General features: G+C 38.1%; 4 protein-coding genes and 1 non-coding gene across 5 annotated transcripts; 3 read left to right on the top strand and 2 right to left on the bottom strand.

The window, feature by feature from the left end:
• The first annotated feature begins 491 nt into the window (after positions 1–491).
• On the top strand, positions 492–2856 carry LOC117633238 (UPF0307 protein ESA_00243-like). The gene is made up of 6 exons (XM_034366961.1): positions 492–1435; positions 1527–1575; positions 1686–1737; positions 1995–2164; positions 2269–2376; positions 2612–2856. Exons 1-6 carry the CDS (start codon positions 1083–1085, stop codon positions 2771–2773), a joined length of 894 nt encoding a protein of 297 aa, XP_034222852.1. The 5' UTR covers positions 492–1082; the 3' UTR covers positions 2774–2856.
• A 4722-nt stretch (positions 2857–7578) lies between these two features.
• On the top strand, positions 7579–10217 carry LOC117612233 (thaumatin-like protein 1). The gene is made up of 3 exons (XM_034341000.1): positions 7579–8026; positions 8137–8830; positions 9509–10217. The coding sequence occupies exons 1-3, from the start codon at positions 7966–7968 to the stop codon at positions 9744–9746; spliced, it is 993 nt and encodes a 330-aa protein (XP_034196891.1). The 5' UTR covers positions 7579–7965; the 3' UTR covers positions 9747–10217.
• Positions 10218–16497: 6280 nt separating this feature from the next.
• Positions 16498–16581, bottom strand: TRNAL-CAA. Its single transcript has one exon. It is a non-coding gene; the product is annotated as a tRNA-Leu (tRNA).
• Positions 16582–19621: 3040 nt separating this feature from the next.
• On the top strand, positions 19622–21633 carry LOC117614125 (thaumatin-like protein 1). The gene is made up of 3 exons (XM_034342863.1): positions 19622–19947; positions 20081–20756; positions 21051–21633. Exons 1-3 carry the CDS (start codon positions 19872–19874, stop codon positions 21316–21318), a joined length of 1020 nt encoding a protein of 339 aa, XP_034198754.1. The 5' UTR covers positions 19622–19871; the 3' UTR covers positions 21319–21633.
• Positions 21634–22065: 432 nt separating this feature from the next.
• On the bottom strand, positions 22066–27128 carry LOC117614038 (endoplasmin homolog). Its single transcript, XM_034342748.1, has 15 exons — positions 26955–27128; positions 26680–26800; positions 26437–26590; positions 26265–26345; positions 26054–26165; positions 25836–25962; positions 25586–25724; positions 25260–25377; positions 24897–25096; positions 24576–24791; positions 24287–24452; positions 23858–23999; positions 23600–23750; positions 23063–23467; positions 22066–22596 (listed from the first exon to the last, which is right to left on the bottom strand). Exons 1-15 carry the CDS (start codon positions 27019–27021, stop codon positions 22348–22350), a joined length of 2448 nt encoding a protein of 815 aa, XP_034198639.1. The 5' UTR covers positions 27022–27128; the 3' UTR covers positions 22066–22347.

Here is a 27128-nt window from a genome sequence, read left to right as displayed (position 1 = left end):
CTTTTCTCCGCCGCAGGATTTGCCAACGACGGCCTTCGTTCTCCTCCCTCCTCTATCACATACCGTCCGCTTCGCGTCTCCGCCTCCTGCACATCCACCGTCGACAGGCCACGCACCCGTACTGGATCAAGCTCCTCACTCTACGAGGTACTCGGTATTCACACAGGCGCCACGTGTCAGGAGATAAAGTCTGCTTACCGTAAGTTAGCGAGAGTCGTACACCCGGACGTTGCCATTGACGGTCAAACATCGGCGGACGAGTTCATGAAAGTCCACGAAGCTTACTCCACTCTCTCTGATGCCCAAAAGCGCGCGGATTACGACCGCATGATGTTGATCAGACGGCCACGCTCTTCTTATTCGTACGCAACAACAATGTCAGCGTCGGCAGCTGGCCGGAGATGGGAAACCGACCAGTGCTGGTAGATTGCAGACATTTACATATGGATAAATCATTAATTAGAACAAGCTAATTAATTTAATTAGGGGAAATTAATCAACTGGAAAGGCTGCAGCGGTGCCTGTCCGTTTGATGTGATGTGACAAACTGCTAGCTGGCCTCATGCGTTTGTGTGTACATAAAATATAGTGATCAATGTCTAGCTAAGATCCTTGTACTGTAAGCTGAAGGCGCCATTTTTTACAGCCTGAAAATTCTGGGTATTTGTATTCCCCCAATTTCATATCAGCTTGTAACTTGTAAGATCTACTTTTGGGATGGATCATTTTTATAAAGATCAGTTTATTTTTATATTTTCAATATATATATTCTTGAATAAATATTGAACAACGGAGAGAGGATGCATAGATAAATAAATAACTACACCCTTGCAATGGAAAATAAATAACTTTTAATTCAATGTCGGTTATGAGTTAAAATTCGATCATGGAAATGGGAACTATGGGCTGTATGATGAGAGCCCAACTGAAACATCCGCTGTTTGAACTCTTTAATACTGGGCCGGGCCGTAGCTTTACTTGTATGATTCAATTTATAAAAAAAGGAGAATATAAGTAAATTATATTATACAGTGCTGTGGTGTGGTATAGCATCAAGTTGCAAGAGGAAAAAAGGGGGAGCGATGGCTCAAATGGGACGGCTTCTTGTAAGGCAATGGCCGGTGCTGCAGCAGCATTGCTGTACCTTCCATCATCTTCTCTACTCGCCTTTACTTCCAGTAACCACCAAAACTGGCTCCCATCGTTTCTCTTTGACGAAAGTGCACTTGGCTACTCGCGGCGTCCATAAATTGTTACGCGGACTCAGACCCTCCGACTACCAAGATGCTAACATCGGCAGTTCGGGTTCGGGTTCGGATTCGGATTCGGTTACATATAAGAGCCGCAACGAGTTGAAGCGCCACGCCCGCCGTGCGGTCCGCTGGGCTATGGACCTCTCTTCCTTCTCCACCCCTCAAATCAAACGCATTCTCAGGTAACTCAAAATTGAAAATTTTATTCATTTATTTTTAAAATTAGCTAAGCTATTTTAGTCTAACGTATAATTACGGTGTTGGGGATGGTAGAGTGGCTTCTCTGGACCAAGACGTGCTGGATGCTCTGATTTTAGTGAAGGTGCCGCCCCTGTAATTGAACTTTTTGGTTAGTTTATTCTTGGCTGTTTCAGACAAGTATTAGTTAGTGATTTGTTTGTTGAAGCTAAGCTGTTTGTGTTATTGTCGCAGAAATTTGGACCTGATGTCCGAGAAGGGAAGCGAAGGCAGTTCAATTATATTGGTATGCGTAAAAACTTTGTGCGGTGCCTAGAAACTAAATTAGGCTTCAACTTTCTTATGTAAATGAATCGAACTCCTATGTTGTTATGTTTGAGCGGTGCTTTTTTCTTTTTGAGTTTCAAATTGGCAACTGTTAGTCATGAACAAGTCAAGTCAAATGTCAGTAACAGAAAACTTGAATCTGTTTAAGCCAATCATTTCTTGCATCTATACGTTCTGTGATCTTATCTTACCAAAGTGCATTCAATTTGTGTAAAGGAAAAATGCTGCGAGAAGTGGAGCCAGATTTGATGGATGCTTTAATTCAGGCTACAAAAGACAGTGACGAAAGTAAGCTGCAAGCTTTATCTGGTCCAGAGACATTGAGCATTGATGATAATGAGGAGCAAGAAGAAGCGGAAGAAACTGATTATGAGGAGGAAGAAGAGGTATGATACTGATATTAAGTTTGAAACTGTGCAACAAAGTTTGCTGAAGCTTCCTGAGTAGTTTACAGACATATTTAATCTTATTATTTGAGCATCGATTGCAGGGTTCTCATATTGATGTAGCTACCAGATGGTTTGACGGTCTGATCAATAAGGACGTTCAGATCACCAATGAAGTATATTCAATTTCGAATGTTGAGTTTGACCGCCAGGTAAGTTTAATGCCATGCTTGCTATTTTTAAGTTTGGTTAAGTGACTTTCCACTAAAAACCCCTTCATGAGGGCACTAGCATGCGCTTGAACCACCAGCTTATATTCTTTGAAGCCCAGCCAGTTCATATTCACTTAAGTCAGTCGTTTAAGTCTCATACCGGTTGTTCGAGCGTCCTAAGGGATCATTGTTTCTGTTTCTTGCTCTTTATTTCTAATGTTAGCCTCAATTACAGGAATTGCGAAAACTTGTCCGTCGAGTGCATTCAGGTTTGGAAGACGAAGTCAATTCAGAGGAGAATGGGGGAGCGAAAGATGCAGCAAGAGTGAGTGCTGAAAAGTCACTCACCAGGTTCCTTCGTTCCCTTGCTAAAAGTAGCCTAGTGATTGTTATGTGATGTTTTAATTTCTATCATTTTTTTTTTTTGCGCAATTACGTTATATTTATTGAAGAATGAAGTTGTTTGTTTTCTTGGCTGTACTTTGAGTTGTGCAATTTTTATTTTTAAATTTTCGCAGAATCATACCGACTAGTCTTAACATTAACGTAGTTGTTTGGAAGAAGTCCAAGTTGGTTCATAAAATTGTTACACAGCAGAGTAATCCTAGTTTGTAGTTAGCCACTACAGGCAAAGGAGTTGAAATTCATAGGTTATACGGGCATGGTGCAGACGGTGTTGTCCATTATCTTCCATTTAAGTTGTACAAAATCATTTTCTAGCAGTTGACCCAGAATTGGAATGAACTTGAGTAAGTTTGTATTGCCTTATCTCTTGATTCTGTACTAGTGTCCTGCTACTGCTTGTAAATATTTGTCGTTGCCCAGTAAATTTTAACTGGATGAACAATGAACTCTACTTCAGGCTGGCTCTACTTTGTTGACTATTAAAAGTTGTCACGGTTCAATCTTATTGATTGAATTCAGGCTGGGAGTTTTGCCTTCAAAACAATGGATTTGAGTTGAAATGATACGAAAGCAACTGTGTTACATGTATTGAGTAGGCATGCAGGATCTTACTCGTACTGTAGACTGTATTGAAGAGCCGGATGGGTTAAAATAAAATAAAAAATTAATGGTCGTACTCGTGGGCTTTTGTATGTGGGCTTCTTATTGAAGACGTGGATGGAACCAAACCAACCCACCCAAGCAAAAAACCTTTTGGTTAGATTATTTGTCAGAACATCTTCTTAATTAATTAGTAGTTTCCTTGGCGGGGCAGGCCAATTTTGGTCATCAAGTGATTGATGAGAAAGGGCAAGGAAGGGGAGGGGACAGAGAATAGGATAAAAACACCAATGTGTGTGGCCACAAGGACACTAGAGAATGTAAGCTACGGTCCAATTCTAGGACGCGAATGAGAAAGTAACGTGGAGGTTTGTCATGTCATGATATGATAGACAAGAACAAGGTTGGGTGTGCAAATAAGCAATCCCTCTCTCCTCTCTCCTCTCTCCTCTCTCCTCTCCCTCCTGCGGCTGCCTGCATCACAAGCACAATAATGATAATAATGGTGTTTTGTGTAATCAACTTGGCTTGCTTTTTGCATAAGCTGATTTGATATGATTTATTATTGTTTTGGGGGGGGTGGGGGGCATCCACGTCAATGCTTTTCTGACAAGTTGTTATCGAATTTTACTAACTTGATTAAAATCCTACAAAGCAAATTTAAAGTGCGTTTAATCAGCTGATGATGGAATATGTTTTCCAAAGTTTTAGCAACTGACGGAAGCTCTTGGTTAAATTATCTTTTTAAATACAATCACTTATAAGAGGGCACTCACTCAGCAGTTTGAACATGTTGGGCGAATGTCTGTATATTGCTTTCAATATACCACAAATTGCAATGTATTTTCCGATGACTAAAGAGACCCTTGTGTATGATATTATTGTGTTTGACGGACGGACAGACAGACAGTCACAATTTCTGATGCACATATCAAGAAAAGTGGCAGTACGATACAAGATATTTTTTTTCTGACAAAAAAGGAAGAAGATATTTTTTCAAGGGGAATTAAAAAAGAAAAAAAGAAAAAAAGAAAAAAAGAAAAAGAAGAAGATATTTGTTTCTGGTCGGAAAACTTATCGTTAGGAGAGTTGCTGTTTAGTAGGGAAGGAGCTGTCGGATGTCAGCTGGATTAGCTACTTTTTGATGATAATCAATGAGTATTGCTTTATGTTGTGAGGTGGTCCCTCATAATCCCGTCAACATGGGGTATGAACATGGACATGGACACGGACACGGACTGCAAGCTCCATCCATTCATTCATTCATTCATTCATTCCAGAGAAAGGGTTTAGGAATCAGCATAAACCCTTGTTTGAGGTTGCACTTAAGAATTTAGAATTTAGACATTAGAGACATTAGAGAGGCATTAGAATTCTTGATTGTGAATTGATTTTAGAGCCCACTGACTGACTCAATCTGCACAGACATGTTGTTCGTTGTTAATTGTTGGATTGGACCCCCTGTGAATCTGTGATGTGAGGGCAACAAAACCGTGTTAAGGGATAAGACAAAAGGAAACAACAGTCTGCAGTCTAATATTATTAATTTGAGAGGGAAATTAAGACTTGAAAGACAGAAGAGAGAGAAGAAAAACAGAATAAATATTCCAACAATGCATGCTTTTGTTTTGTTCATAACACGGATAAAAAAAATGAAGTAGGTAAATTGCTTGTAAGACAAGATTTCTTCAACTGTGAATCTGTGATGATTCACATTAACACCTTGATTTACTGTACCTCAATTAATTGCAAATTAAAGAATAGAATTTGATTTGACCCACACCCAGCCGATGAAGTAAGAATAAGATTAGCCATCTTGCTTCTCAACTCTTTAAATGGCGTGCTGTGATAGATAGCTAACTTGTAAATACAGAAACATGCTAAGGTAGCTTGTCCGGTCTAAGGTGGTGGCTATGAATATATGCATTTATTTATTTAAAATAGACAAACATAGTTACATAGTTCAGTTCCTCTCCCAGGGATTGGGACTGTAGTCTGTATGTAGGAGGAGAAGTCAATGAAGTATCTGCAAATATATTCTTGATCGTGATGGATATTTATTATTTAGTTGAATAAATCTGATAACATATTTTCCAACTCCAAGGGCTGCTAGGTAGATAGTCATACCAGTCTTCTTTTTTCAAATGAATCGGGGAGTGCAACATCACGACCTACTTATTTGAAAATTATTGCTATGTATATGTGGATGTCTTTCTAGTGCTACTAGTTGATCAATTTGAAGCAGTTGAACAATCATGTGGGTTTCTGAGAGACAGTCTTTGGGAAGTTGAAGCTAACCTTAACTGCATGCTTCTTTCTTTTTCTTGTAATTGGACGTTGGCCGCAGCTTAGTCAACTTATAGATAGATCGAATCAGAGAAGTATTTTGGTGAGACAATGTTGACCCTCCTATGCTATCAGCTATCCTATCCATGTGTGTTAAAACACTACCAGAAGAAACGTGCGCTCGCCAAAAAGAAGGACTCACTCGGTAAATTCTCCGGCTGCTCTTCACAAAGGTCAATTTCCATTGCCATACGATACTTTTATTCATATAATAACAAGATTTCATAAAATCTGGGAAAACAAACAAACATGTACGTGTGTTAAATACAATTTAATATTTTGTTTTGTAACCATCTTACTCGTATGTTGCTTGCTAATTTGGTTCGGGGATAATAGACTCTCGGATCTTCTTAGGGAGCTGATTTTCCCATTCATTTGTTATTAGAAATTGTATGTTCCTACTCATCTTTTGTCCACTTACACTCTTTCTTTTGTTATAGTAAAAATTATTAAAAAACAAAAGGGAGTGAGAAAATCACCACCTCTTCTTTTTGTTGAGCAATTTACAAATACCAAAGTATATTATGAATGATTTTATTTGGAAAATGATTGCTTATAGTTTCTAACTTCCTTCTCAATTTGCATATTGTCATTAGAGGCATATTCTCTTATTCTTACCTAGGTCGGTGGTGAGGGTGACCTAAACCAAAATCTTAAAATTAAGAGTTGTAGGGATTTTGTGCTCTCTCTCATTTTATTTTCTTAATTAGCGAAAAAATAAGCCAAGACACTCGTTTCACATTTTGAGAGAGCACGTGGACATTTGGTCTTGTCAGTTGGATACCTATCAGCTGTCATCCTAGATATTTGTCACATTTTTAGCAATGTTGTATAAGTTTTTCAATAATGCTATAGGCGTTAATTTTTCGTTACCAATTTACGTGTTATGTGACATGTTAATTCATGTCACATGCCACATCATCTTTGTTAATTTTCTTCAATTTTATTATTATTGTTTCTGCCAAGTTATACCAACATCTTCTAACGGAAAAAGAAAAATCATTGTAATGACTTTCATTAAGCTCAGCGCCACAATTGATTTTTGTGTATCTTTTAAAGGAGTTGAGTTCAACAATCAAATGTTTCTCTCTCTTCTCCTTTACTCAAATCTTCTTGTATCATTTGGCTTCTTTGGCTTTTGATCGAAGAAAGAGAAATAATTCACAAGGAGCCGTATAATAACCATCAAGCTGGGAAACTGAACAACAGTATAAACCTAATAAACAAAATAGTAGAATTGGCTTGATCCCAAAATTTCAAGTCTCGTTCATTGTGGATGTGGCCCTTGAACTTTGTATATCGTCACTTATGACGATCTTGATCAAGAAAAGAGTGGAGGTCTTTTCACCCAAATCTGGGCAAATGCTCTGTTGGAAGAAGTAATACGATTATCTCATCTATCATCTTCTCCATCACATTGTAGTGTCATATGGCCTCAAATAAACTTGTGATTTCCGGGACAGCAAAAGAGAAAAGCCATATCGAATCTATAGACGTTTGTCAATGGCGGAATCGTGACGGATATAGAACTGCAGCGATGACAATGGTGCGGCTAGTACGATATTAGGGTTTGGTTGTCAAATTAATTAATCAAATAAAATTAAAAAACATAAAAAGCTAATTAAATTAAAATAGATGATGTGTCATATGACATGGCAATACATAAGTTCGCAATAAAAAATTAGTGTTTAAGTTGGTGTTGTAGCATTCCTACAAGTTTTAGGCTTCCATGAAATGTAACTGACGGTTGACATATTAGTAAAAGTTGATCCCACCACTTGTGTATCATCTTATATCACTTCCTCATACCAAAACGAAGAAAAAAAAAAAACCAAGCGACAATAGAATAGGCACTTTTTCATGAATTGTTAGCCTCCATATTTTATTACTTTTATCTTCTTTGTTGGTTCTCAATTGCTTGCCAAAAAAATACGAGGAAAGAATTGCTTTCTCTCCCATTGGAAGTGAGACAATACTCCTATTCCTATAACTAGTCAGTAAGAACCTGCTTTCCAAATATTACTGGGAAAGTAAGAGGGGGCTCTTCCGTTGCTGCCTACTGCTGCCTTTATAAATACTCGGTACTCCTCATCACTTTTTGAGAATCTCACCTCTGCTCTCTGCTCTCTGCTCTCTCATTATCCTCTATCTGCAGTGCCGAGATCCCAGCCCTGCAGAGATTCCTTCAACCTCCTCCAATATTTTCCAGTTGCTCTGTTTCTCTACTTGTCTGAACTTATGGCTCCATTAGCATCATTGTTGGTGTCCCTGTTAACCATACTTGGGCTATTCACATCAGGTAATTCTTCAATAATAACAAAACTATCTTCTACTAAGCAAAATTTTCTCAATTTCTGCAAACTTGTGTAAATTTGTAGATTAATTTTTCACTCTGTTTCTTGCCTGCAGGAGTTCTTTCAACCACATTCACAATGGTGAACAAGTGCGAGTACACAGTTTGGCCCGGCATTCTCACCAACGCCGGCGTGCCTCCCCTTCCGACCACCGGCTTTGCTCTCCAAAAGGGCGAGACCAAGACCATCTCTGCCCCAACCTCCTGGGGCGGCCGCTTCTGGGGCCGAACCCTCTGCTCCCAAGACTCCACCGGCAAATTCTCCTGCGTCACAGGCGATTGCGGCTCCGGCAAAGTAGAATGCGCCGGTAACGGCGCTGCCCCGCCCGCCACTCTCGCTGAGTTCACCCTCGACGGCTCCGGCGGCCTCGATTTCTTTGACGTCAGCCTCGTCGACGGTTACAACCTCCCTATGTTGGTGGTCCCACAGGGCGGCAGTGGGACCAACTGTTCGAACACCGGCTGCGTGGTCGATCTCAACGGCCTTTGCCCTTCCGAGCTCAAGGTCACCAGCGCCGACGGCAGAGAAGGCGTGGCCTGCAAGAGCGCGTGCGAGGCGTTTCAACAGCCGCAGTACTGTTGCAGCGGCGCGTATGGTACTCCGGACACTTGCAAGCCGTCATCCTACTCTCAGATATTCAAGAACGCGTGTCCACATGCTTACAGTTACGCATACGACGATAGGACCAGCACCTTCACATGTGCTGCTGCGGATTACACCATCACTTTCTGCCCCTCGCCTAGCACCAGGTATTTTTATTCATATTACTCATTTCTCCTTCACGTTCCCTTCCCCGCCTCTTTCGTTTTCTAACGTTGTGAGGGGTAAATAAGTTCGTACGAAGCCTGTCAATATGAACGTTGGGGGTTGGGGTTGTCTATTTTTTACTTTTTACTTTAATAACTTTTGTCCGTTAACTTATGGGCCAACTGAGCACAACGGAATATCGGTCATTAGTCAGTGTCAGGCTGTCAGTGATGGGGGATTGATGAACGGGCGTTTGGTTTGATAGAACAGCCACCACTACGCACGGCATCCTACCACCCGACCCCCTTTTTTTGGTAGGCAAAAGTCAAAACTAGCCTTGTTAAATTTTATTAAATAACTGAAGGTAAAAAGAGTCTTTTAGAATTCCATATGCGGTCAGTCTCCAATTCGAATGCAGAAGGAAAGCACCTCTCTGAATCTGGAGAAATAACAAAGATGCATTTCTACGCCAAAAAGCGTAGATCCCGACGCTCTTCAAAACCTAGAGATTCGATTCGATTCCTTTTGTTTAGTTAATAAATACTCGCAATCACATCGCACGCACTCCAAACTTGTCTCCTTTTTTACTTTTGCAACGGTCCATAATTTGGGAATTTGCATTTTAATTTTTCTTTAGTGGGTAAATTAAATTTACTGACGGTAAGTATTATTAATTGCAGCGAGAAAGCGTCTCAGGGACAGAACACACAGCCACAGCCTACAAATACTACTACAGGTACAGGTACACCGTCGTCTACAAGCAGCTCACCGGAGCCGATAAACAACACAATGGAATACGAAGGTGCCTCGTACGATCAAAGCGAAGCATCGTCGTCCACGCGTACTACATCACATGCAATTGCGGGTTTGGTTACCGTCGCGCTGGCCATTCAGCTGCTGTCGCAGCTCTTCTTCTAACTTCTTCCGTGAGGGTGGCCCATAACTTGGGCCCTCAATTGGGGACGTGGACCCTACAACTTTTTTGCACCAATTTTATTTTCATTATTTTTTATAGTTTTATATGGCATGGGCCATGTGAAATTGTTTAGTGGGGCCCATGTGACGTGGATTTGAGTCATTGATTGAAAAGCCCACCACCCGTCTGCTTAACCTTGTTCAGGAATTGAAGTTGCTTTCTTTAAGGAACAAGTTGTTTTGTAGGGGCACCCAATTGGATTGGATTGGATTAGATTAGATATATAGAAATGCAAAAAATTGTGGTAGTGGAAATGAAGCTAGAGCTCTTGGTTGGAAGGAAGGAATATTTTAGATTATTTTTTAATTTTTGGTCATCCAATTCTTTATGTTAAATGGAGGGTCGAAATTGGTTTGTTTGTATTTTTGGGGAATGTTGCTATACAAATATAGAGTTTATTATTATTATTATAATGTTAATTGCCCAATTTGGTAGGAAGAAAATGAAGCTTTTCTCTTTCCATTTGATGTCACTTGGTCACCAAGCATTGAAGCTCCCATGTTATTATTTGAATTTGACATTATGTATATGAAGCAATAATAATAAAGCTTGGATTGTTGGATGATGATGCTTTAGTTGAGATCACCTTAATTTCACAACAAATAATGAACCAGTCTGCAACTGCAAACCTATAATGAGAATACCTACGTGATGATGCCCTATTTAGCCTTGGTTCCAACTTAATTACTCGAAGATTAGAAGCAAAGGTGTAATGATTGAATTACTTTTTCTGTTGTGTCTCAGTCTCATCAATAAATAAATCCAACGACAAAAGAATATCACAAAAACAACACCATGCTGTCACAATTTCTCTCATCCACACCTTACCTCCTTGTCTTACTGTTTAAAAATGCTTCTCTGAAATTGACGCAGGCAGCTTTGGGTTTTGTGGATTCAATTCTAACAAGTGGCACCATTAAAAAAAAAAACTTTATTTCTTGATAAGAATATGAATATGTGTTAGCAACTTGAGCTTCTTCTGTTCTGTATATAACCCAGGTAGAGAGATTAAACAAAGACATCACTTTCCAAATTTTCTTTTAATTACGTATGCAAATGCAAAGATTTTGACATTCACTAGCTTGGAGCTAGCTCGGTGATTGTGTGTGTGTGTGTGTATTCAAGCAAAGATTCTTATGCGGCTGTTAGAGGTTTCGAAGAGGCCGCAAAAGGTCAGCATCAAACACATATATATTGTTCATTCATTCGTTCCTTGATGCTTTTGTCTTGTGTTGGTCGCGCATGGCAGCTTCCGTCAATCCACCACCAGCAGACAACAAGAATGAGAGTGCACCGTTCGTTCATGCATTATCTGCCTTTATTTTATTTTATTTAATGTCCATCCATGACTCATTGGAGGAGGATTTCATTAAAAACAAGGCTTATATTATATGCATATCTGTGCTGCTGATGTGCACAGTGCAAGACTCATGAAAAATGAGCGCCGCATATTCATTGATTTACAGTCTTCTTCACTTATCCTTATTTTCTGGTTCAGCTGCTGCTCATATACTCATTGTGGATATCATATGTAACCAATCCAACCAAATTGGCTTTATATATGTTGTTTGCTAATTCTATCCAACCAAACTCTACGTCTACTAGATTGTAGATTGTAGATTGTAGATTGTAGATTGTAGATTGTAGATTGTAGCTGTAGGCGCTCTCACAGATGATGGAAAAGCCATCTAATCCAATCCATTAATTACTGCTCTTTCACCATCAAGTTGGGGTTGGGGTTGGGCTGCAATTCCATGACACTTGCGCACTGCTGCACTGCATGCCAAATTGATTTGATCCTTACATGTATGAACCAACGTATTGTTTTATATATCAAGTTGAAAAAGGAGTTGGCTTAATTGAATTCCTAGTCATGATGAATGGGATGTTGGACCAAAGGGCAGGACAGCTACCACGCTTGGAAGTTGTAGGGGCTCAGTTTTGACTCATACAAAACAAAACTAGCCTTCTACTTAACTACTATCTCCTCCTGCCTCTCTTTTTTAATCTTCTTATATATATATATATATATATATATATATCCACAAATTAAAACTTTGATATAACTATATATAATTGGTTTCTGTTCCGGCATCAGTGTCATTAATAATGGAAACAGATAGAGCCTGAAATTTGCAGTGTGCATAATAGCCGCCCGAATATATGGAAATTAACAAATTGACGCAATTGAAGTGAGTGAGTGTGTACGCAGAACAGATGATCCTTCATTTTCAGCCCAATCTCTCTCTCTCTCTCTCTCTCTCACTACGAGTACGATTTGCTTACTTTATATTCGCCAGTGCCACACCCAATCATTTCAATGCGAAACTTGCGTCCATTCTTGACCAACATGTAACCTGTTGTTGGAAGGAAAACACCTTTTTTTTGTTCTTTTTTCTTTTTGGTGCGTGTATGTGTGGTAATCGCTACCTGAATCAGTGAATCTGCCTCGTATAAAGAAGCTTTACAATATAGGGGAAGAAAAAACAAGGGACTATGAGTGATTGATCAGAGAAAGTTGGTGGTCGTTTCGTATGCTAAATTGCTAAATGCTACTAATAAAATAAGCATGCATGTGTTATAAATTTTGATCATGACAATTGTGAAACAATATGCTACCTACTTTAGTGCGTTTATGGATAAGGTATTGGACTACGATTCCATTCCAACCAACAACAAAATCATTACTTTCTGTTTTTAATTTTAATTTGGTTTTTTCCTTCATATTTGCAAAACTATCAAATTGTATCCTTAAAAATTTTTTTTAATCACTCATGGTCTCTAACGTTAATATAGGTGCTCTTAAATAGTCCATCTGTCAACAGTTAAATCCAATGATATAATCGTTAAATCAATCAAAAATTATAAAATATATATATAGAAGCTTGTAACCAGGATTGGGGAAATACAAAAAATCAGGAAATTTGGAACATCCGTCGCAATTGGGCAGAGCCCAAGGCATATATAAGTCTAAAGTTGATCTGGAAATTTGACTTTTAGTGACAAAAAATATGAAGAACACCGTCGCAGAAAATGTTTAGCCATGAAAAATCTTCAAATTTCTGAGCAAAACAGCAGTTGGGTTTTTTGGGTTTTAGGTCCTTTTTTGAGCTTTAAATCATCTTAAAACATAATGTAGGCCACTTGAGACCCCCAAACCTAGTCCAAATCATCATAATAAGCATTATAAACCTGTCGGTGAAACAGAAGGTGAGAATTTATTTATGTTGGATGACTGCCAAAACCTTTGAAAGTAATAATATGTTGCACTTTGAAGTATGAAATTTTGCCACTACAAAATGATATGATGCTATTTTTATTTTTCTAGTATGATATTTTATTTGGTAGTCATGCTCTGCTTTTGATTTGATATATGTTTTCTTTTTATATACATCTTAGGTATCCATTGATGCAATCAAAGAGGTTAATGGTCTTAGGGGATACAATCTATGCTGGCAAGAAACTTATCATTCCATGAATACGTTCTGTCTGTGTCGTTTTCGCATAACTCATTTTAAGAAATTTTAGAGAAGCAATGCAGTTTCCCTTGCAATCTCGAGTCTCTTCACTTAAAAGCAAAGAGCAGGCATGGCCTTCTAGTTTCAACACTTCTTGTTTTGATTATTGGTTTGGCTGTACTGGAGTTGTAAGCAGTTTTCAGAATGACACATTGTGTTGGATATCCAAATATAATAGATTTGACGATTATATCCCTGGATTTAACAGTTATTTTGACATAGAGACTATTTAAGAGCACCCATATTAACGTTAGGGATCATGAGTGATACAAAAAAACTTTAAGAATGCATAATTTCATAAACATTAGGGACGTTTTGTGATAAAAAGCATTTGAATTTTAAAACTTTCTGTTTGACTAAACTAATAATTCCTATGTAATAATGGGCTCATGTAAACAGTCTACAAAACTAAGCCCATGAGCCCAAACTAAACTAGCTCATGAGCAATTTGTCTTATCTGCCCCAAAAGACTTGGGCCACTCCCTCAACCCAGTCAAATAATCCTCCAGGACCTAATTAAAAACCCAAGCTCAACTCTCAGTCTCCGCCAAATTCAGATCCACTATCAAGTATTTCAAATTCAGATCCACTATCAAGTATTTCATACTGTTGAGTTGAGACAAAAAGGCCATTCTGTTGTGAGTCAAACACATGGGCGGATGCAACAAGGGACAAGAGGGGTCAATTGACCCCTTGGCATGCCGGCGTTTGCTGTGGAGGTCGCAGGAGAACAGTTGCAGACCCCTTGGCCAGCAGCTTGTTGACCCTTTGGATGCACTGAACGTGCTCGATGAAAGTCCCCAAAGACAGAGAGAGAGGTTGGTTGATGGGTTACCGCGATGGTAACGGGTGTGTGAGTTTTAATTTTGGATAGAGAGAGAAAGAAAAGGAAAGACAAGGTAGAGCAGATCAAAAGGAATTTGTGTTGCAAACCAGAGGAGTAAAATAGTCACTGGAAGAAAGCCACAGACAGAGAGTTCGACATAAACAAAAGTGCCTAAAATTATTAAAAAATAAATGATTTATGAAACTATAATACAAAGTTTTTAATAAAGAACTCATCGTGTACAATTGAAATTTGAATGGAAACTATTTTTCTGTTTTTCTAGTGTTATTTTCTTCTAAAAAAATTTCGAAGTTTTTACGCAGTGACCCCTTGGCTCGAGAATCCTGGATCCGCCACTGGTCAAACATGCGTGTATATCTGTATATATAGCTTTTTCAAAGTTAGTCTTCTTTGATTGTTTTCTTCATTGTATTTTAAATAGAAAGAGATGATGGCAAAAGCACAGTTGCTTAGGGGAGAAGATATGTACGTACAAGGCCATTTCATATGTATGTTTGTATAAAGCTAGATATCTTGAAGAGGTTTTCAGACCCCCGAAAACAAAACAACAAAAGTTTTACGGGGGTTAGTCCTGCATTCCATACCATACCATCGCTTTGTCATCACACAGACAGCTGCCTTTTATTTTATTTCCACAAATATGCATGCAGCAAAGTAAAAAGAAAAGCAGAGAGAAAAGTATATTAGCAAAAAAGATACCGTATCTATCTGCATGCAGATGCATACCTACTTGCAGTATTAGTACAATGACTTATCAGCAAAAAGTCAGAAAGAAAAATGAAGCAAACCATGTAAGTTTGAGCAACATGAGGAAAAAGCCATGTCCCCGTCCAAAGTGTGGTGTGAGATTGTTGTGACCCCAATCTTCAATAAAGAAAGAAAGAAAGAAATGAAAAGGAAACAACTGCAACTGCGTCAAGTTGCTTAAAAGTACCAACAAATGAAACGACAGTCGTTGGTTAACACCCTGTGCACAATATGGGGTTGCGAATTCTTATCCCAAAATATAAAGGATATTAATTTGGTCCAAGATAAGATAACTTTCTGCTGTTAGTTCTTGCACATGCTGCAAATTATATATATATGAAGGATGGAGCGCAAACACCTTTTGCATTTGCAGCGTAGACATTCCACTTTTGCATGTCATCATGTTGGGTTTCTCCAATAACTTGATAACCTATATGTATAGGATTTCATCACTTTCGCATTTGCATGCATATACGGTCAAAAGATTTCAAAACCAATAGTTTTGTTTTTGTTTTTGTTTTTAACCACTAGTTTTGGTGTGCTAGGGATTGGATTATTATCAGCCCCAAATTAATATCTTACCCTTAGACAACATACTTTAAGCAACTTAAACTCTTTTACTTTATCCTCAACAGTTCTGATTATGAGTTAATAGGATGATTAATCAGCATTCTGTCATAATGTCCTTCTATTGAGAAATTTTTCAAATAATTTTACTTGAGAGACACCCTTTAGGGTTTCTTATGAATTTTTTTTTTCAACGATCTAAACTATCTATTTTTTAAGTCTACATGCATAGATCATTCTTGCAAAATATTAGAAAAATCGAAAACCGTTTTGACATCCAACAAAATCAATGAATACGGTGCTTCAAGAAAGTACTAAACCTTCAATAATTTAAGTGAGTGGTCAAATGATATCGGATTCAAGTGATTTTTAGTATAGATAATTTTTTAATAAATATCTACAAAATAAACGGTTTGGATTAGTAAAATACAATATAAAGTGGGTCCTACAAGGGTGTCCCTCAAAAAAGTTTATTTGAAGAATCCCTTCAATGGATCTATATATATATATATATATATATATATATGTTGAAGTTAAAAAGAAGGGAGATCATATTAATGCCATTCTCTGCAGCTAATTAAGCTAGCTGATCTATCATGATTCAATTTAGGGTTGGTGGTTGTGTGTTATTCTAAGTATGGTCTTTTGAGGTGGATACTAGAGATATTCTACAAATCGCAGTCATCATCAATACACACAAGCAAAGCAAAGCTAGGCAACAACATGTACGTCATTGCCCGAAAAGTGGTAAACTTTTTCCACATGCATGCCATCTATCATGTAGCCATTACACTTTGCCGCAGAACAGAACACTGTACACATATGCTTTGTTGACTCTCTGGACACCCAATACTAATTTACCAAATTTATAAGCTTTCTTGTCATTGATGGTAACTTACATTTGGCTTTTGGTATGCTCAAATTTCAATGAACCTTATTATTTTTTAAACTCTTTTGAGGGCACGAATTTAGTGAAGTAAAAACTTAATCAAATAAAAAAATTGTCAAAAAATATGTCAGAAGTGGGATTTGAACCCACGCCCTCTCTCGAAGACCAGAACTTGAGTCTGGCGCCTTAGACCACTCGGCCATCCTGACTATGCTAACCTTGTGATTTTTATCTTTATATACTACCAAATAAATAAATAAATAATTCGTATTCGAAAATCATTAAGAAAGACGCGGTTTCCAATCCAAGTTCCAACTGTCACATTTTCCAGCCAAATAGAGAAGGGTTAAAAGACAGCAGAGTCCCACAACGGAAGTGCATTCCACGCCACCATGTATGCTGTGACGTGGAGTTGTATCAGCAATGTCGGTTACTCCAAGCTTTTGCTTTATCAGATCCTAAACCCAAAAAAATCACCCATAAGCTTAAGTTAACAATTTTGTTCATGCTGACACACGCAACATAGTTTCATTTAACGAAAAAGAATCACACAGAAATAAACATGTCTATTTTGTTTTTAAAATTGTTTTGGGCGGTTGGAGTAAATTTATGAACAAAAAACATCAACAAACAGTACACGTGGCAAGCTGGTAAACACAAACAGCTATGCTCTCACCGTCCCACGTGCTAGGTTTCCCATCCTTGTGCAAAGAGGTCCTTTTCCAATGCAATCTCACTCACTCATGGTCATGGAGTACAAAAAATAATCCAATCACGGACGATTCAGCACTATTTCTCAATTCCACTAACCCTTTAGCAAAGAAACTTCCTTTTTCTTTGGCTACATTTGCATACACTACCATAATTTCAACATTATTTATTAATAGCTGGATTTTGTAATAATGAAATTGATTCAGAATGTGCATGGCACAATGAAAAATATATATATAACTACTATCTATTTGAGAGTATGTCAATAGTTTTGAAAACTTTCAACTTTTGAGGAATTATTTGTCGTGATTCGGTTCACTATTTCACCTAATTTCGGTGAAATGAATACTTAAAAGAATGTTAGATATACATGCATATGAGATTATGAGAATCTAATTCCACCTAGTAAAGTAAAGTTGTCAACCCTATAGAAATTTTGAGGATGCTTATTGACATTATTGAATCATTGAATATGGGAAGGAACCCAAAAGCAAGATTCCTTCAACATATACAATTAATGGCCGGAACACGTTTGTTAAGTGGAGCTTGTTCATACTTGATACATGATACATATACCAAATCAAATTATAGATGCTCGAATAAAGGAGAATAGGTCAGTTCAAAGAATTAAGTGTAACCCAATATTTATATTTATTTTTGGGTTATTTCGATATAGGTTCAATTTTGAGTTTGCACTATGAATGCAGTTCACCTCTCTTTTGACGTAGAATTAGATCCAGTGACTCAATAGGACATCCAAGTATGCAAAGCATTGGTCACTGTTTTTAAAACATTTACACATATTGTCATTGTACAGTCAATCCTCTGAATTTTATTAATTACTACAATTAATAAATTAATATCAAATTTCTACAATTAATCTCAATTTATCAAAAGCTTTCAACCAGTGAATACCTTATGGTGAGGTATATATGTCTTTGGGTGGTTTGATTTACCTACTTTGCAGGTTTGTGTATACCTCATTCATAGGTAATTTCATATGATATATATCTCCTCCATAAATAATTAACATTCATATGTATACCTCCTCCATAGATAAATAGCATTCATATGTATACCTTCTCCATAGGTAATTTACCTATCCATACCTAATTAACATTCATATATATTCCTAGTCCATAGATAATTATACCTCCTCTCCATCGGATTGTAAGAAGAAAAACAAAGAAGAAGAAAGAAGAAGATGAACAAGATGAAGAAGAAAGATTATAGGAATTTTTTATTTTATTTTATTTTATTTTGTATCAGCGCATGTTTATGGAATTTTCAAAATTAAAATGGATAGACAAGAAAATATTTTATAAATTCAAATCATAATTAACTAAAAGGTCAAATATAGTAATTTTTGGCCTAAAATTAATTTCTTACCCGTTTATGAATTGCAATCAGAATCAATAGTTGTATTAACAGTCCCGATCTCTTGGACTACAGGGGTTCAAGAGATTTGTGGTCACTTACCGTTGGATGTAAATTCAACGGTTCACTCACTCTTGCACTCCTTTTAAGAAACTTTTTTTAACCGTTGGATGTTACATCAAACGGTGGGTGACCACGATCTCTTGGACCCCTGTGGTCCAAGAGATCGGGGTTGGTTGTATTAATTAGCTAATTATTATGATATGAATCAGTCGATTTAAATCATAAGTGCATAATTGGAACATGAAAATAAATTTAAAAAGAAAAAATATATATAATTACATCATAAAATTTGAAAATGAATGTAATCCTATACGGCATTGAAGTCAGAGGACTTGAATTACTAACAATATATGTGTGGATTGTACCCAAATTCTATCATAAGAATTGGACGTATACCGAATTATTTATATAATCTACTTGATACAGGTGATTAGAATTAAACGAACCTCCCCTTTAATAAAAATAAATAAATAAAGAGAAACAGATGATTAGAAAGATAAGGAACAAGGATATTGGTGAAAATAATAGTAAGGATACATATGTTTAGCATGTCCCCATAGTGGTGTTTGGATGGATTATTTGTACTATAGGTAGGGGTAGGGTCGAGTACACTCTAATAAATTCAAGCTTGATTTGCCATTGAACTAGATCTTGGCAGTACATATCAACCAAATGATCTCTCTATTTTTTGCATCTGTTGCAGCCCATGCCCATGCCCATGCCTAGAAAACTATGAGATTATACAAAAATGACGTACGATACACAATATACTATAAGAAAAATTGATATACATTTATTTGGACATTGCTCAAGGAGATTGTGATACATATGCGAAAATAATTCATTTAAAAAAAAAAAAAATCTCCACACATATCTCAAATTCTGATAGGCAAGAGAGTAAGAATTCTTACTTACAAAGAAGAATATAAGTATTTTCCCATTTATTTTTGCAGCAGCTTTCCCTTGGATTGAGTGTTTGACCTACGCTGGAAGTTTCAGACCAAAAAAAAAAAAAAACCTACGCTGGAAGTTACGGGGCTCCTATATATTTTTGTAATTATACAAAGTGTTCCATTCCACCTTATATAAATAGTGACATGCAAACCACAAACCACACCAAATGAATCCCACACGATCCTACTTACACAATTAAGCATTACATACAAGTCACAGATTTCTTCCTTCACCCTCAAAATCTGTTTTCTATTCTGCATTCATTTCCATCTCTCTCTCTCTCTCTCTCTCTCAAATTATTAATCTTCTTATTCGAGTTTATAAATCCTCTCTCTGGATATGTAGGCTAGTCAATACAAGCATTCTTTCAGTACATAATCAAATATTCTCCAAAATGGATATGAATCTGATGGCCATCTTCCATTTTTCTTCTTTGTACATCACCCTCATTTTGTTTACAATTTGCAAAGGTACGTGTGTATGCATCACTCATTTTCGATATTAATTTCCTCAAGATGTTTCAAATTTATATTATTATCACATTATTTATGTTTAAAATTAAACATAACATTTCTTTTTTGATATATATATGTAATGTTACAGGCATATCGGGAGCTACATTTACAATCATAAACAAGTGCGACTACACTATATGGCCCGGAATTCTATCCAATGCCGGCAGTAGCAGATTAGACAGCACCGGCCTCCAACTCCAACACGGCGCCTCCCGTTCATTTCAATCCCCACCCAACTGGTCAGGCCGATTCTGGGCTCGAACCGGTTGTAACTTCGACCCCACCACCGGTCAGGGCACCTGCACCACCGGAGACTGCGGCTCCAACCAAGTCGAGTGCAATGGCGCCGGCGCTAACCCACCAGCCACTCTCGCCGAGTTCACGATCGGCGGCTCCGACAACCAGGATTTCTACGACGTCAGCTTAGTGGACGGCTACAACTTACCCATGATGGTGGAGCCGAGCGGCGGGTCGGGTAGTTGTTTGTCGACTGGGTGCGCAACAGACTTGAACCAGCGGTGCCCGGCTGAGTTACGGGTCGGGGACGGCGCGGCGTGTAAGAGTGCGTGTGAGGCTTTTGGGAGCCCGGAGTATTGTTGCAACGGCGCGTTTGGTACCCCCGACACTTGTAAGCCGTCGGTTTATTCGGAGATGTTTAAAGCCGCGTGTCCTAGATCGTATAGCTACGCGTATGACGATGCCAGTAGTACATTTACTTGTACTGGAGCTGATTACACCATAACATTCTGCCCTTCCACAACAAGGTAATTTATATTTTATTCATAATTAGTGTTATCTTCTTTCCCAATATTCCCGTTTTACTTTTTCTGCAACTTTTTTCATGTACTAATTATACTAATCTTTTGTGAGCCACAAGCCAGCAGCAACTCATTACTAGGAAAGCAGATTACTATTGATTGATTTTGATTGTTCTTCAATGTTAGAGAAACAGCCATAAATAATTCTTAAAGAAATCAGCTACTTGGGTTGGGTTGGGTTGGGTGGGTCTCATTTACATTTTCTCTACTTATAATTTGATTTATATGTGGTGCATGCAGTCAAAAATCTGCAAGTACGTCTCCAACAACAAGTAATGGGTCGGGGCAGACAACAACCACAACAAATAACGGGTCTGGAGGTGGGAGTGGGACGACAGCGGAGGTCCCTGCGGTGGTGGGAAACAGTAACAGTCCTCCTCCATGGTTTCCAAACTTTTTCACTGGAGACTCAACGAAGACCCTTTCTTCTTCTGCTCTTTACACTTCATTGGTTGCTTCCTCTGCCACTTTATTTCTCTTTCTTTCTCTATCGTTGCTTCATTCTTAGTCTCATATCCTATATAATATATATGCACGCACGTGCGAGCCTTGGAGGCTAATGAGGAAGTCCAGAGGTTGTAAAGTATAGAGAGAGACGACGATATAGATTAGATATAGTTTTAGCATAGAGTAGTATATAAAGATACAGTTTTTGTTAATATTTTTTCTTCCCTTGGCTAGTTTTTGAACGATAGCAATTGGTAAGTTTGTGTACGAATGAAGTATCAAAGAAAGAGCATTTTGAGATTGAGGCATTGCCATTATTCCAATTCATTCGTCAACTTGATGCAATGTCAGTAAAAAACAGAGAACTTGATTGCAATGTCAGTAAAAAACAAAGTGTTTGCTTATCTTTGAATCCATCTAGGTAATTTGGTCGGTGAAATGTTGGGCATCAGCTGCTAAACAGAATAAACTTCGCTGGAACTACAAGCTTTGCTAGTTCTCGTATCTTTGAAGTTTTTGACCCTGCGAATCGCAATGAGTGTAATTATGGTCCATCATTTCATTTGGTATTTTTGAAAATCTGACCAGTTCCCTGCTAAACTTAGATCGGAAGAATTGTTTGTGGCCCAGGGCCAGTTCCTTAAAAGCCCTAAACCAAGATGGAGTTTTCTTTTCGGTCCTATACCAGCCAAGATAAACTTGTCTAAAATCTGCATTATAAATCAAACTCAAAGACATATCACACTATACATTAGAGAGCGTGCGCCCGCGGCCTGCTTGTATATAACGCTGCAATTACTCAACAAGGTGAGGAAAAGAAATAGACACAGACAATTGATTAATTAAACAAACATTGTATTTGCAAAGAAAGTACATGGCATAGTCTCTCTGAAACTCATTAACTAGATGCTGGAGACAAAATTCTGGTTTATACGATTACAGTAAATCTATTACCTAATGTCTTTAACTTAACCAAATTAAATCAAAAAGTGCAAAGCAGCGATTTCCCGTTTCTCCAGAAACTGAACCGTGAAAGGCCAAAGCCCATTGGACCTTAAAGTATCACCCCACCCTATCGGCTATAGGCAACCTACAACTCATCCTTCAGTGTATCTGCATCAGCCTCAGGGGTAGCTGTCGCTTCATTTGCAGCAGTTTCTGTCTCAACCTCTTCAACATCTTCTTCCTCCTCAACTGCAACATCAGGGTTTATGTTTAGGCTAGACTTCACTGAACTGTAGATGCGGGAGGCAAAATCCTTGGGGTCTGGAAGATTGAAACCGCTCTCCATGAGTGCAGTCTGGTAAATAAGCTGTGCTGTCTGCTTTACGCTCTCATCCTGAAGAGCAAGCAAAAATATTGAATAAGATAAACCGGATTCACTAACAATTCAACAAATGGTTTTTTTTTTTCCTAAGACATGCTTTTAAACCCAACCATAAGAGTAGGGGTAGGCCTTGGCTCCTTTCAATTGCTTAACAGACCTGTGATAGCAATGTGCCTATTTATTCATGTAAACCACCTAAATGACGAACCATTTTGATTTCATAACAAAGACAAAGATCAGATCCCCAAATGAGACTCAATCAGAAATGAAACAATTTTAACCAATGAGAGAAATCCAGGTTACAAAGGTCAAGATTTCTTGAAAATATTTTGCAAGGAAGACCCACCAGTCATTTATAAATGTTGGAGACCATTTAAAAGCTAACACGATCATGAATGCACATATATCTTCTTCATATATGTTTCCTCCATTCAAATTTCTGAATATGCAAGTGAAGGGGAATAAGTCTCGAACATACCTCAGCATTCTTTACTACTCTCTCCCGGAGCTCCTTGATGATTGGGTGCCTTGGGTTAATCTCAAGGATCCTCTTGCCACGCATGTATGCTTGTTTGCTAGCATCTGATAAAGTCTGAGACTGCATGATCCTCTCCATGTTTGCACTCCAACCATACTTTGATGTCACAACCACACAAGGCGTGTCAGCCAAACGGTTGGACAGCTTCACATCATCCACATTGTCACTGGCAAGAGCATTCTTCCACCATTTAGTGAGTTCCTTGTATGATTCCTTGACTTCCTTGTCTTTTGAGTCTTTACCAAGTTTCAAACCCTCCTTTGACACGTTCTGGAATTTCTTGTCTTCATAGTCCATCAAGTATTGCATCAGATATTCATCAACTGGATCTGTGAAGAAAATAACCTGCAACAATAGATATAGAAGGTAAATAGAGAGACCCAAAAAAAAGCCCTTCCTCGTGACTCAAACAAGTGGGAAAGTAACAAATATCACCTATTTAAACAAGTGCAAAGATTGAATATCTTTTATATGTACCTCATAATTTTTCTTCTTAAGCCGCTCAATGAACGGAGATTTTTCCAACTGTTCTTTGCTGGCTCCAGTAATGTAAAATATGTCCTTCTGCCCAGATTTCATCCTTGAAATGTACTGATCTAGTGAAGTCAATTTTCCATCTGACTTGGTGCTGCCAGAGAGTTCAAAGTTGGTCATTCAACCCCATGAAGGCAACTATAAGGACATTTAGTGCTGCCAATAAAACTAAACATAAATAGTACCATAAAATATGTTTACCTCTCAAATCTTAGGAGTTTTGCCAAACGATTCCTGTTAGCCGCATCTTCAATGATACCAAGCTTAATGGACTTGCCGAATTCATTCCAGAATCTAGTATATTGGCCTCTCTTCTCATCATCATCACTGGATTTCTCAAGCTCTGTTTTCGCATCAAAATTCAATACAAAGCATAAGTGAACAATTAATGCAAACTTAGTAACTCTCCCCCCTGTTAGCATCAGTAACTTTTACAAAAAAAACAGCAAAACATGAAGCTCAAGTTGTTGGTTTTCAAGGGTTGGTATTAATGCAAGTTCAACTGGGATGCAGTAAACATGACATCAATGCACCACATAACAAATCGTACGCTCTGATTGAAAACTCCCAGAATTGTACAAAGAAACTGCTTGCAAATATTAACAAGAAGCAATTTTATGTGCACCATACCTTTCTTGTCTTTGTCATTGGACTCATCAGGATCTTCCTCAGCAAGTTTACGGATCATATCAAGGGCTTTCCGGATGAGCTTCTTCTTAATTGTCTTCAAACTGCTGTGTTGTTGAAGCATTTCTCGTGATACATTGAGTGGCAAGGTATCAGAATCAACAAGACCCTGATCATAAGATCATCAATGAAAAAACCAGATTTGGTAAGCATGTAAAAACCAGTTTTGGTAAGCATGTAAAAACCAATCTCATAAACCTAATTGCAAGAACTTAAACATATCCTGCATTACCTTCAAAAAATTCAGATACTTTGGCAAAAGCTCATCAAATTCATCTGATATGAAAACCCTTCTAACATACAACTTCAAGTTGGATTTATTGGCATTATAGTAGCTCTCATATAGATCATGAGGAGCCTTAGGAGGCACAAACAGGACAGCCTTGAATTCTACGTCACCTTCAGCGGTAAAGTGGCTCCATGATAAAGGCTTCTCATCACCAAAATCCTGTTGAACAGTATAAATATGTGCAATTGATGAATACACAGAATATGAAAGGTGATTTAGTTCCCAAAAACATTCTACAAGGTCATGCAACCATAAGAACATTACCTTGGAAAGAGAGTGATAGAATTTGGTGTACTCTTCATCAGTTACTTCCTTTGGATTGCGCAACCATATAGCCTTAACATCATTTAGAAGCTCCCATTCATAAGTAGTTTCTTTTATTTTCTTTGTCTTTGGTTTTTTCTCAGAATCTTCATCTTCATCTTCACTTTTCTCAGTTTCTTCCTCGGAGGATTTGCTTTCAGCTGTTCACAATCATTGGGTAAAAGCAGGGAGGCAAGAATATGTAAGAATATGCATCCAACCAGATGAAATTTTAATGCTTAGAAATATAATTAATTTCTGCTATCAGCACTAAAAGCTTTTACAATCATATTTGAGAAAAGAAACTGAATAATGGGTGCATACGTGATTCTTCCTCATCAGAGGACTCATCCTCATCGGCAGGAACCTCCACATCAACCTCTTTGCTTGCCCAGAGGTGGATGGGGAAGTTGATAAATTCAGAATATTTCTTCACCAACTCCTGCAAAAAAAATAAAACAATCATCAAATTATTATGGCACCATAAAACAAAAATAAGAACAATGCATCCAAGTAACAGAGATGAGAGCGTTATTGGTTATATAATAGGCATAATTAAGAAGGGAGTAATAGTTTTGTACCAGCACCCAGGAAAATGGGGAACCAACGTAAGTAAAAATTGAAATGAAATAAAATGGGGAACCACTTACTTTTAGTTTGCTCTCTTCCAAATATTCCCCTGCTTCTTCTCTAAGATGCAATCTAATTTCAGTACCACGTCCCAGTGGTTCATTATATGTATCCTCAGAAACTACAAATGACCCATCAGCCCTTGACTCCCAAACATGCCTGAAACACAAGAAATTTATATGATCTTCATATAACAGTTAAGGCGTACCCCAAGAAAACTGTTAGCATAACAACATCAATGAAAGAGTAACACGTATTTTAAACACCTACTGTTTGTCATCATTGTGTTTGCTGATGACTTCCACATTATCTGCAACGAGGTATACAGAGTAGAACCCAACTCCAAATTGCCCGATAAGATTGAGATCACCACTTGTCTGCATCTTCTCTACAAAGGCTGCAAGCAAAGTAAATACGAATTAAATCAGTATAACCAACACATAATTCCGCCGGAAATTTTCAGACTCAATATATAAAGCAATATATACCTGAAGTTCCAGATTTTGCTATGGTTCCCAAGTTCTTGATTAAGTCCTCCTTTGTCATACCTATACCCCTGTCACGTATGGAGAGGATTCTCTTCTCCTTGTCTAATTTAATCTGCACAGGTTATTTTTTAGACAATCCAACAAGATTCAATATCATATATCGCTTGGTATGCTTCATAAATTCAAAGCAACGCAAGCAACATCCACTAACCTGTATTTCGAGGTTAGTGTCATCGCCTTCACCCAAAACCTCCTTGTCTGTAAGGGCAAGGAATCTAATCTTGTCGAGCGCCTGAAATCAAGAAAAGTTTTCCGTTAGCATCGAAATCATGGCAGGTCAATGATAAAACATTGTACGAGATAAATTAGTGTCAAAGGTTTACATCAGAAGCATTGGAGATCAGCTCCCTGAGGAAAATGTCTTTGTTGCTATAGAGAGAGTGGATAATAATGTCCATGAGCCGAGACACCTCTGCCTGGAACTGAAACTGTTCCGCGTTGCTGCGGAGGGATCTCTTTGAGATTGACTCGGCCTCCCTACAGTGGCAGTAAGTAATACACATCTATTCAGAAACTGCTAAAGAGGCTTCAAATTCATAAAACTCAGATATTGGTAAACCTCTCACCTCTTAGCGACGTCAGAGTCGGTGGATAGCCCATTGGGAACAGCCCCGATCTTGTCCTCAACCTTTGGTGGATCTACGAGCTCCTCAGAACTACCCTCTGCATTGGCCTGTAATTTCCGACCTGAACAAACATAGATCCCCAAAACCCTAATCAATTTCAACTTCTAAATATGAACATCAAAATTTAGAAACATTTACTTAGAGCAATGCAGCATTGACTAATCAAGATCTATAGAAATGAACAGAAACAATAGATTATGAAAACCCTAGCTTACCCTGATCCGGCAGGAGAGAGAGAAGGCACAGCAGAAGCAGAGCGGAAGGGATCGTCCACTTCCTCATCTTACTACTCCAACACACTCGAAGAAGTTGTTCTAGTAACTTCGCTCGCTGAGAAAATCCGTTTCAGTGCTTACCAACGTATCCTAGCTTCAGTTTTTATACATAGC

The sequence above is a fragment of the Prunus dulcis genome, chromosome 1, assembly GCF_902201215.1.
Source record: "Prunus dulcis chromosome 1, ALMONDv2, whole genome shotgun sequence".
Taxonomy (NCBI): domain Eukaryota; kingdom Viridiplantae; phylum Streptophyta; class Magnoliopsida; order Rosales; family Rosaceae; genus Prunus; species Prunus dulcis.
The sequence above is the reverse complement of the archived record's forward strand: the minus strand, read 5'-3'. Positions and strand labels throughout refer to the sequence as shown.